Source organism: Daktulosphaira vitifoliae, unplaced genomic scaffold, assembly GCF_025091365.1.
Source record: "Daktulosphaira vitifoliae isolate Bord-2020 unplaced genomic scaffold, ASM2509136v1 Scaffold_5, whole genome shotgun sequence".
Classification (NCBI taxonomy): Eukaryota; Metazoa; Arthropoda; class Insecta; order Hemiptera; family Phylloxeridae; genus Daktulosphaira; species Daktulosphaira vitifoliae.
Window position 1 is genome coordinate 7,004,133 of NW_026099576.1, and position 12,534 is coordinate 7,016,666.

The 12,534-nt window shown below is 26.4% G+C and overlaps 1 protein-coding gene and 1 long non-coding RNA gene across 4 annotated transcripts in view; one reads left to right on the forward strand and one right to left on the reverse strand.

The window, feature by feature from the left end:
- Positions 1 to 12,534, forward strand: part of LOC126908523 (uncharacterized) — a 19,887-nt gene continuing 7,353 nt past the window's right edge. Inside the window, exons 1-4 of the mRNA XM_050690683.1 lie at positions 1 to 296; positions 10,653 to 10,792; positions 11,378 to 11,576; positions 11,680 to 11,815. Coding sequence (XP_050546640.1) covers positions 10,735 to 10,792; positions 11,378 to 11,576; positions 11,680 to 11,815 — 393 coding nt within the window. The 5' untranslated portion in view covers positions 1 to 296; positions 10,653 to 10,734. The remainder of the gene's footprint in view (positions 297 to 10,652; positions 10,793 to 11,377; positions 11,577 to 11,679; positions 11,816 to 12,534) is intronic.
- Positions 850 to 3,214, reverse strand: LOC126908553 (uncharacterized). 3 transcript variants are annotated; one of them, XR_007704796.1, is made up of 4 exons: positions 2,489 to 3,214; positions 1,757 to 1,930; positions 1,442 to 1,491; positions 850 to 1,370 (listed from the first exon to the last, which is right to left on the reverse strand). It is a non-coding gene; the product is annotated as an uncharacterized LOC126908553 (long non-coding RNA). The 3 variants fall into 3 exon arrangements; XR_007704795.1 differs by having other exon boundaries at positions 850 to 1,373; XR_007704794.1 differs by having other exon boundaries at positions 850 to 1,491.

A 12,534-nucleotide genomic window follows, 5' to 3' on the forward strand; every position in this document is an offset into this window, starting at 1 on the left:
TTTTTATCATTTACAGTCCGACAGTGTTGTTTGCGTCGTGCTAGTGTGTCTCATTGTGTGTATTTCATTCATGAGTGATTATTTTTTGAAGTTTATTCGATTGATTTCATACTTTAAATTTTAACTATAGCTTCTCATTTAGTAACGTGAATTTTATTTATGTAATACGTATTTAAGTGTTTTTATTTTGTGCGTATTTATCTTATAACGTGTTCTTGCAAGTACGTATGGGATAGTTACAAGTATTTTACACTGCACCCAAGTTGAATGTTACTATTTTTGAAATATAAAATAAGGTAATTAGATAAAATTATTTAATATTAGGAATATTTACACACAGTAACTGAATTTCATATCCCAATAAAGTAGTTTAACGATGATAGATAATAAATTACTAGAATCTTTTATTTGCTAAAAAAAAATAAAAAATACTAATGTTATTTACACAAAATTTTAATAGAGATTAATTAATTGAATTTCGTCATTGGATTTTTCAAGGATAATTTAACTAAAGTATAAGTTTCTATTTTTTAATGTCAATTAACTTATGGAACCCAATATTAATACTTAACAACAATATCTGTTAATTTGGTGAAGTTAAATTATGCTAAAATTTAATCGTTCACAAGCATGTAATGTTTTTTTTAATATTTCGGATGTTTCTTGTATATATATTTTTTAAATAATGACAATTTTTAAATATTTGGCTACAGTATATATTAGAATTTTCAAATTAGCGTATTAGATTTAATCTCATTTAAATAAACTTTGTTGCGTTATCTAAATTTTAAATAAGTATAAGTTTAATTATTTTAAATATATATATATATATATAAATGTATAGCAGTATTTCAATAGTCAATTGATTTTTTATTTACATAAATTATTATAAAATTTTAACAACAAATATGGAGCACTTCAAAATTTCTTAGGATTTATTCTTCTTAACATTTTTCGTCTGGAATTTCGTTGATACATTGCCAACATTTATAATGATGGAAAAATAGACACTATCTATATAAATAATCCTAACTGCTTGCAATTAATTTCTTACAAAATGCCTAAAACTCAACAGTGTCGTAAAAGTTATTAACGTAAGCTAAATATAAAATACATACCTATACATATCCTTTTAATATTCTTACTTCATTTTACAGTAGACATTTACAAATCGTCTACCTACTTGTTAATAATAGATAAATTCCAAAATGGACTCTATGGGTTAAAAAGTTAAGAGTCACATTTTCTCTGTCCATTTGTGTGTATGTCTTAAGATTCATTTAATCTTGGTTAGGTTTTCCAAATTTTTTTTACGGAATATTGTCGTGGTATGTGAATAATAATTTTTCTTTGAATTATCGTAGATGTACCTGCTAAGAGTTTTTTTATTAAGGTTTTCTGCCGTATAATTCATGCTAAATATTAGGTATGATATATTTACGCTATAAAGGTAGTCATTTTATGATCATGTGGGTTTTGAACAAAATCTACCTGTAAAATGTCGAGTTAAAATATAATACTTACCAACTACTTATGTACATGTATTAACATTGTAAGAAATAATTTGTCAACATTTAATAACAAACTATATTTTTCAAAAATAAATGGAAATTTACAATAATTTAAACATAGAAAAACATTTTATATTTTATTAATTTAATCATTTCTGGTAAATGTTGTTAGAATTGATACAATTGTTAAAAACATTAAATGGTTAAATGTTGCCAATTGATTAAATATTATTAACGTTACTAACCTTGTTATTCGCTATTACTCATTTACTTATTAAAATGAAAATAATCATAATTTTAGTGATGTAAGATACATCTATACTCAATGTAAAGCCATATTTTCTACGATTTTTTTCTCAATAAGTGATTAACGAAATTACATAGTGTATCTAATGTTTCGTTGCTTTTGTAGAATGTCTCTTAAAAAAAATTTAATTGTACAGTTATTTATTAATAAAATATTTGTTTATCTTATGTTTTATCTGGATATGATAGTATAGTTAATACTTGAAATTTATGATTGATTACAAAAACAATTCATTGTATTAATAATGTTTTTTGGACACGTATAAAAAAAATTGTTCTCTTAATTATTGACTAATGTGTTTTATTTAAATCGTGTGAAGAGGAAAATTCAAAATAATTTTACATATAACATATACTCTGATGTAGTTTTAACAAATTGTGCGTTATATAGTGTCAAATTATTAATAAGAAAATAATATTATTAATATTGTCATATTTATCTAAAAACTTGAACTTCAAATGACAAATAACAAATTATGTATACGCAATTATTACAGGTGTGTATAATTTTAACTAAATTATGTTGAATAATTATATTTTTTAAATAGTTTTCGACGTTGATTTAAAAATTACCTACCATAAGTTTTTAATTTACTCTGAAACAGTTTAACATTATATTGGATATTTTACTTACTATCATCACAAATCATTCATTCATATGAAGTACTTACTTAAAATCTCTATGAATGCATAAGAGCTTAACAATGTTTTATACACAGGCAGCAAAAAATAATACAAAATAAAATGATATCGTATGAGTTACTTTAATTCCATAGGAACCTTCATGCTGTGTCCCCCCGGCATAATATGATCTGGTTTCAACATCACAAACACTTGCATTGAATCATTGTCTGTGCGTTTAAAGAGATAACGCACGTCTCCAGATTTTTCCACTCTTTATTATTATTATTATTGCTTTTATGACCCACTAGTAAAAAAACGAGTGGGCTGATGCGTTTTATAACTGTATATCAAGAGAGTATGTAAAGAGTAAAGATTGTTTATGCTATCGTTTGGGTACTTACAATAATATAGATCTTAATAATCGTCATTTGCGTCTGAGAATTCTCACAAATATTTTGCTGTAGGAACAATTAGTCAGTGCATTATGATTTTCTGTTAGTAGTACAGAGAAATTACATCTAGCGGCCAATGTTCGCGCTCATGATGTTTCGGACCACGCTCGGTCTACCGTTATAAAATATTGTCATTATTATTCTCTTGTCAGAATACTATCGTGACTGTTTGGCATACAAAACTGTAAAGTTAATGTTATGTTTTCTTAAAACCTATGTATACGATCGTTTATTGGTACTACAAAGAAATGGAATTATTGTAAAGCACATTGGTATTGATTAATTTAGGAAATCATTGTGCTGACTATAATATTTATTAACATTTTTATCATGACATAATTGAGTATTATAAAATTTTTTTTTTATAAAATAATGAATCGTGAAAATTAAAATTAATGTATAGAAATGCCGTTACATTCGAATATCTAACATTTAATAATATATGTTACATGTATAATATAACAGTAAGTTTTTGTAACGTTGTATTTTTATAAATAAAAACCGTATATTTGCATATACATATCGGTAATTTTTGTTGTTACCATTAAATTTGTTATTTTATTTATTCAAACCATATATTTATCATAAAATACGGTCAATGAAAAATGTTTATCCACAAATTGTGAAATAAATTTTATCAATTCTTTTGAACATTTGTACTATTTAAAATACAATGTCGTGCGAGTGTGATGTTTAGTAGTTTCGCGGGCGAAAATAATCTTTGAAGTGGTGATCGTTTGTTATAAGTGTTAATTAGTTTTATGAACTAAATATATTTATTCTTTGCTTAAAATACTGATAAGTGAATAACAACATAATGATTTTATTTTTCAATTTAATTTCAGTTTGAGAACTATGTAATAGTATGTAAGGTTTCTACAAAGTTCAATGCGATTACATTTCCGACCCGATTGAATGATGATGAATGAGGGAAAATATTTAAAAAAGTATTCTTTGAGTAAGATATTAAGTACAAGTGCATTTAAGTTGGAGGTTTTTTTAGGAGATTTTATATGCACAAAAGCCGGAAGAATGGTTTGTTGAACATCGCTAATACATCCTTCCGGTAACCGTGATCGTATCCGTTTGTCGACCCACCTCTACTATGTCTATGTAGAGGGCTGTAGGAATAGAAAAAATACATTAAGTATGTATATATATTATCCTATAGCCGTTCGACTCATTTTACAATGTTGCAGTATTGAATTGAAACTGCGCAGGCGTGACTGGTTCTCAATAAAATAAAAATTATTATTATTATTTTGAAAATGGTAAAATATACAACTTATCTATCTGAGTTACAACCGTTTGTGTGTTTTTCTTTACTCTATTGCCATGTGCTTATGTGATATATTTTATAAATTGCAACAGTTGTGTATGTGAGCTGAAGGTCGCACATGCAGACGATAGGTCTAAATTACCCCAATATTTTCATTTCACAATGAACCAAGTATGTGAATAAATTGTTGTTAAGTAATATACTGCAATGTTCAATTATTATTAACAGGGTCGAGCAATTATAAATAAAACAGATCCGGAAAAATAATTACATTGTGAACTCAAAGTCGATATAATACAAATTAAAGTCTTAATACTTTTCTATCACTATTTCTTGAAAAATTTGGTTGTATAAAAATAAAGGTAGTCGAGAGAAGCTCCTTAATAGTATTAGTATTATTCATACAATAATCACGAATAGGTGCTGAACATTATTTAAAAAAATATATGCACAGTTACACGATATTATTATTACATGGCATAGTAAATGTAGTCCGGTTACTCCTTTTACAATAGTGTCTACAAATCAGTAAAGAGTTTGTAAAGGTCACGTCATGGTCACGAGCACACTTGCAGTTTTGATCTTTCTATGGACAATTCTGGTTTCTTAAATAAATAGTTGTTAAATGGTTTCCAATTGAATTAAATTATTTGTTATTTTTGAACATCACATCTTATGTTTCAGACCATATTACTAGTAGTTGAGCTGTAGTTTCGGTGTGCTATATGTGCATTTTTGTTCATCTGTTTGTATGTTAATAATGGTTTTTGCCTGGGAGCAATGTCACGAGTTTGGCCTACTACACATTTAGTTCTTTGTTCCTTTTTTGTACTTTGCCTGTGAGTTGTAACGCATAAAAACTGTGTAGTAATCTCGATAAGTGTTTGAAACTATAAATTAAAATACTATTAGTAGCATTGTAGTAAAATTAATAGGCTTCATTGCGTGATTAATATATTTTTAACTAAACATCGATTTTAACTTATTTCAGCATATTCTATTTATTAATTTGTTATAAATTTATTATAATTATCATTTTGTAAGTTAAATATTTCATCCACGTATTTATTTGGTGTTTATTTTTAACACAAGGGTAAGTAGTTTTCATTTATTTACTTTACACTTAATTTTATTTCTCTGACTGACAGTTTTTTGTCTTGTATTGCTGAAATAATAACGATTTTGTGCAATTTCTTCTACTCTTTATTAAAACATAATGGTTTACAGTTTACACCATATTGGTAAAAATTGAGGTTGATGAGATAAAAATTGCAATTAACTTAAAAAATTTTATGGAGTTTTCTTCTTAGAAGATGTTTAGAACTGTAAAAAAACATACTTGCTCATAATTCACAGTCTATAACGCTTGCCCTTTCTAATAATGTGTCTAATGATTTGCTTCGAGAATATGTTTTAGATTGTTTGTCTATAATTTATTTACGCTTATACTTGAACTATAATACCAATACGGTTAGTTCAATGATAATATTTATCTGTTTGATAAAAATTATGTAGTACTAAAGCATGGTACTTTCATTATTATTTGAATAGGATTTTTCATCTAAAACTTGTTTTAGATGAAAAATCGACGTTTCTGTTTATTTTAACAAGACAATATTTTATTTAAATTATTGCATTGTCATTTTTTCTATAATAAATTCATAACTATGTAAAAAAGAGAAAGTGTACCCAGAATTCGGTCATTTAACCATTACTGTAATGCTAAGTACTCTATTAAAACGCTATTTTTACTATAGTATAATATCAATTATTATTATTTTTGTATTTGTAATTGAAATATCGATATGAATCATAATTATTGAGGCTGTTTAATTTTTCCTAATTATGTTGGTACATATAACTAATAAAACCCATCAAAATTTAAACAGACAAACAAAGTTTTACAAAGATATTCTAATAAATTTAATAGACTAATTTTTATTTAGTATGTTTTAATGGAAGTCGTTGTATGGAAAATATTACATGATTTTTTTTGTTATAATTGTTTTGTTCTTTATCATTTGAGTTTTTTCAAATACAGTTCTTCGTTGACTAATAGTAAATTTTGTTAACTTAAGCAAATATAATTTTTAACTGGTGTACTTTTATAAACAAATATTTTATTTACAGACTACTAATATAGTAAAATATTCTGTTTAGTTAGTTTTTTATTTTATAGGTAGGTATAATAATAGGTAACATGAAAAAATTCAAGTTAATGTTACCGGCTACTATTTTCATATTTTTCTGTGCAATTTAGTGTCATGGACCTAGTGTTGAACATTTTTAATAAATTATAAAAAATCATACTTTTTATATCTCGTGTTATGATAGTTTATAATTATAGGGAAATAACCGTTAAAATACTTAGTTTAGTAATAATTACTCATTAAACCGTGCTCTTGCGTGTAAGAATGCTAACATTTGAACATCATAATTGATAATTGAGCGATTATAAATGTTTCAACATTACTTTTACTAATTATTGATTTTATAACAATGGATGTTTAAAAAAAATCATGTTAACGGGTCTTGACTGCTTTTTATTTAAAAATATGTTATTTTGATATTGATATTTAATCATTTTGGGAGTTACTCTTTGTAATGTGAATAATAGGTTTTATGATAATTTTTTTTTTTCAATAATATATGAATCATATATTTTTTCTTTATCATTTATTTTACGTTTATAACATTTGATATATTATGTATTTATTATTATAAATTTTTTATCAATTTTATGATATTCCTATTATAATTTTCATAGCGATATTTAAACCAATCAGTGTTAGCTATATCTGTTTTATTAGGTTTCCTTTAACTGGTTATCGCTAATATAGTCATGTAATATTGTGGTACAATTGATGTCAATGTTTGGCGGCCAATGTCTATGTTTGGTATAGCTTGGTTATATTAATATTCTATATTTAATATAATACTGGCGATGTTTCACCCATAACGGTTTTTAAAAAAACATTATTCCTTTACATTGACATCATAAGATCTCTTTTCTAATTTCCCAAGAGTTTAGAAACTTTTTAAAAATATATTTTTATTAATAAAAGTATTGTTTATACAGTCAAAAAAAATATTTGGTAAAATTAATTGCGATGGTATAATTAAAATGAAGATAATTTGCAGATTTGATAGTTTCAGATATGTAAATTTATAAAATATTTTAACTACATAAAAAATAGATAAACATATTTAAATCGCCCAAAAAAAAGCTCTTAGTTAATCATCACTGCCTTAATGTCGAGCCGTCACACTTCAACTGCCAAAACGTATATGTTTCACACTATTAGGCCACAATGTGACTTTAAAAGTATATTAGTAATTATTCATCATACCATTTTACTTATTAACCAATATTGTTTAATGAATGGTAAAAATGCAACTGCTGTAACCTATGTTGTTGTAAAAACGGCAAAAGAATTTTTATACGTTTAAGATGGTATGATATTTTTTCTAAGATTAATTGCCACGTTTATACATAATAACTCCACGCTTTAATAATGCAATAATGTCAACACTATTATTCTGTATACGGTAATGCGCGTGAACTTTCTCTCGTTTGTACTTAACACATGCGATTAATCGTATTGTTCTTTACAGATTAACAATAGTGTATTTTTTATTATATTAGCGAGAGGCGAGACTGATAAGGTTAAAACGATCAACCGCTGAAAAGATTATATTCCCAGGAATGAGTAAGAATTATTGTCGTTAAAAACAAATATGTTTGTGTGTTTAGATTTTTATAACGACTGACAATTAAATTATCATGACGATTCCCTCCGTTATATTATAATTAATTATTATCCTGTGTATTGTGTATACAGGGCTCATTAAAGACATATACTTAACTAAGAGAAATGCAATAAATATTTGTTCTTTTCATATAGTCCGACTGAGGTATAACTTTTTTGTAATGCACGATTTTTTTTTTTTTTTTAATCAAGGTCATTTTACGACTGGAACTATTATTTTTTTTTTTTGTGGTTCTTTCTTATTGAACGAAGATAATAATTATTGCTAGGTTGTAAATCACCAAATCGCATTACAACAAACAAGCTAACTATAAATATTTTTGAGTAAACCACATCGAGTCTTAGTTTCAACCGGTTATATTTAATATACACTCGAGGTTCATTACAAATTTTTATATTTGTGTGTGCATATTATATTGTAGTACTAATAAGTATACTGTTTTATCATTAGGGCCAATTCTCAAGTTGTTAAAATGTAGGTCGTATTCAGTTCTCGTATTTAAATAAGTTGGTTTTCAAGTAACAAAAATTTTAAAAATCCAAGTTTTTATTTTGCAAGCCATTTATTTAATTGATAGTTTATAAAATAATTAAATTAAATATTTTTAGATAATTGAATAAATACTATAGTATTATTTTAAACAAAAAGCATACTTATACAGCTATTTAGAACTTGCGAAGTTAGATTATAGATTATTTAACAGAAATGTTTTATCGGAAAAAATAGAGAAACTATTTTATTATATTTTTGATTTGTTAAAAGATAATATATATTATTATTTCTATAATATATATTATTTTTTAATTTTTTATTTATGTATAATACTCTTAAATTCTAGTTTACAAAAAAACTTAAATTATTTCCTATGTATATATACTTCTGTTATATGAATGACAGGCAGAAAATTAATTTGTTGTTGCTAAATGTATAAGGATGCACTTAAATTTAATATATATTTTTCGATTGATGCGACATAATAATGAATTTTTTTATACAACATTGGATATGGATTTTATGAAATTTCTTAATTGATAATTAGACAAAAAAGTTTTTTTAATATTGAGTTCTTTGAATTAACAGAGTACATTATTTTCATAATCGATCAAATATCGCTGCCGTGTTATTTTTATACTTTTTTTTTTTTTTTTTGACATTCGACGTCATTGACCGTTTGCCGCGAAATCGTCGCCAATTATATTACTATACATAGCAAAACGCATGACTCTTGTAATTTATTTTCATGTCCCGAGGACATGTGGCAGTAATATTATCTAATATATATGATGTCTGAAGATACAATTAAATTTTAACTTAACACTCCTTCGCGGACATCTTCATATCTGTTTAGAACAATTTATGATACATAGAATGGCCTGTGATGTCGTTAGTGATGAGACGACCCTGAAAAACAATTAACCGCTTCACATCACAATTACATATTATAATAATGTTTTAATATTATAACGTATTGGTTTTCCTGTGATGTTAAAATATATATGTTTTTACATTTATGTATTTCAATGTGATACGAAAAAAACTGTGTCGACTTATAAAAGAATGTTATTATGTAATGTGTTGACGTGTCGTGTATTCATTGTAATCTAATTCGTACAAAAAACCTTGAAAAAAATGTGGCGGAGTTGGCAGTTAGGATAAATCTTTAAATTCGTTCTATAAAATCCAATGCGCTGATATATTATTATATAGGCTCCTGTGACATAAATTTGATAAAGGAAATTGAAGTCTTCAGTTAATAGGATCTTAATGAGTTTTAGAGTTTTCGCACGCTAGTGACTGAGTCACGGTATACCGTCTACTCTTAAGCTTTGGCTTAAGCTAATTTTATTAATTCAAATATGATTTAAAAAAAGTATGTTACTTGAATTAATAAGAAACCTTTGAACCGTCGATTAAACTATATTTGTTTTATTATAATATATATAACAAACCAAAAAAAATGTATCTAGTTAACTCTTAAATATTTTTGTTATAAAACTTGTATCAATCCTTTGCCATAGTTGTATTAATAAATTGATCGATTTTTATTGGACCAATTAAAAGCTACGTTGAAGTAGTTATTATGACCGGGCTAGTCTTTAACTGACATCTTACACTTCAGAAATCTAAACCGAAATTAATTAATTATTGTATTATTGACGATATTTTATTGCCCCTTCAGTCAATCATGTTCTTCAAAGCGTAAAAAAGTAAAGCAAGTCTAACTAAGACGTTATCTAATTGTTTTTTATGCCATTAAGAAATTGTTCAATAGGTATTGTTCAATTGCTGCTACTATATCCACTAGTACCACCTAATATTGTTTAGTAGTTTTATTTAGAATACATCAATACTTTGCCACTATTTTATCTTAATTTTCCAATTTTTATTTGTACAATAAATTAATTCTCTTAGCACTAGCAATTCTATCTTCGTAACGAATATTTATATTCGCGTTTAAAGTTTTCTTTTCTTATTAGCTATTTAAACACCACATGGCTACAAAGTTCGCCAACTAACTAATATTTTCTGCCAATAGGTTCTCTTTACAATTATTACTTTCGTTTTGCAAGCCAAATATGATGTATATTATAAAAAATGTTTATCGTGGGGTGTTGTTGCTCGTGTGTGTATAAACATTTATTGGAATTTATGTTCTCATTCGCGACGCTTATTATCTTTTAAACTAACTTAATTTTGTATTTTTTACAGAAACTATGACAAACATTGTTATCACACTAGCAGACGCCAATCTCTAAAAAGCAATTAAACGGAGACGAGCACATAGTAAATTATGTCTTGTGTGCGAGAGTCCTCGCCACAACCTGAGCTCCCCACCAGCCAAAGACCAGGTAAATATTTTTAATTATTATTTTATATTTGTTGGAATCTAAGGTCTAAATTGTTCTAGTGTTGATATGTGTTTTATCTTACTATTTATAAGACTTTTCGTGCATAAGTTTTAGAAGTTTCATTTTAAACGTGTTGTCATTTTTCATAAGTTTTTGTGTTTAATCTCCTCGTGTTGTTTTTCAACTACATTTATATATTGAAGAAAGGGTTAAAAATAGGATTTCAATGTTGTAGGGTGTGGTTAGACATCTATTTAAAAAATATTCATGTCCCGTTATATTCAGTTAAAAATAATTTAGCTCCTTTTCTTTATTATCAGTTAATCAAAATCTGTATACATAGTTTCCTGAATCGATATTTATTATATACAGAGTGTTCAAAAAGTAAGGAGACATGTTAATTGTTAAAAACAATGAGAATAATAGAAATCCTTTATATCTAAACACTTATAATGATCAAAATAAATAATATAGTTCATTGAATAATACTGAATTTCTTTTAAAGAAATTATAATTTAAAGAGGGATAAAAATATTCTACTATTTTTTCTGCTATATTTTAAAGACATATATGTTATTTTTTTAGAACTTCCAAAAAGAAAACGTTTTCATCCACTGAAAGGTTTGCGGCGGATATTTCGTCGAAAAGTTCCTGTTGTCAATGCTGGAGATGCGCTTAATTCGGGCGATGATATTATTGCTGAGCAGCAATCTAACAACAACTTGGAATCTTCCAGGAGTCGTTCCACTAGTCAACTGATTGATGAGCCGTTCAACAAAAGACGGTATGCGTATTCGCAGAAAAAATTATTATATAAGTTTCATACTGAAAAAAAAATTATCGTCATCCTTATGTCAATATAAAGAATTTTTTTAAATCTATTTCAGAAGTTTACATTCGACGTTGTTAAGTGTTAGTCATGATAGTGTATTCAATCCTGAACAACATTCCGGTCAGTCCGACTCTGAGTCGGCAGTATCGGTACCACGATTAGGGTTTCCACCGCAAGCCAACATAATGCAGGTAATTAAAGATTAATCAGCTAAAATAATTTTCATTTATAGTTGATAGAAGGACAAAAAAAAATTTCTTTGCGATCAATTAAAAGGTTATTCCCTTTCAATAATTGCTCGTAAATTACTACTCCCTCGTTGTTGTGTTGTTTTTAAAAGAACGGATAAGCGACTATTGTTTTAAAATATCTTTTTGTGTACAACCATTCGTTTTGTTAATAATAGAATACAATCGAGGCAATATAATACTTCAGTAATTTGCCAAACATGTTTTACTTATAAATCACATGTGACACTTTTACCTTACTTACATCACCATCTTGTATTATTAACCAGTTAAAGTTAAACTTTGTTAGACAGTGAAATCAGTAGTGTTTTATCACTTGCTAGTCTATCAACACAATATTATATGTATATTATTTTTGTCTCAAAAAATGTTTCGAGTGAGTAACTAAAAATATAATTTGATCAAATTAGCGCAAGTAGTAATGTAACGAAATACTCAATATTATTTCATCGCCACAGCTGTGAAAGTAAATTTGATTGTTTATACTCCTTTAATAATTTTATTCCCATTTTCTCTTAATTTCTACTAGTAAATGATTAAGGACTATGTGCGCTAGTGCATTAACAATTGTTATATTACAACGTTAAAGCGGCACGTCAAATGTGTACTTGTGCAGTGTGCACATCAAAGATTGACTTGAGAATTTTCGAAAACTGACGCGC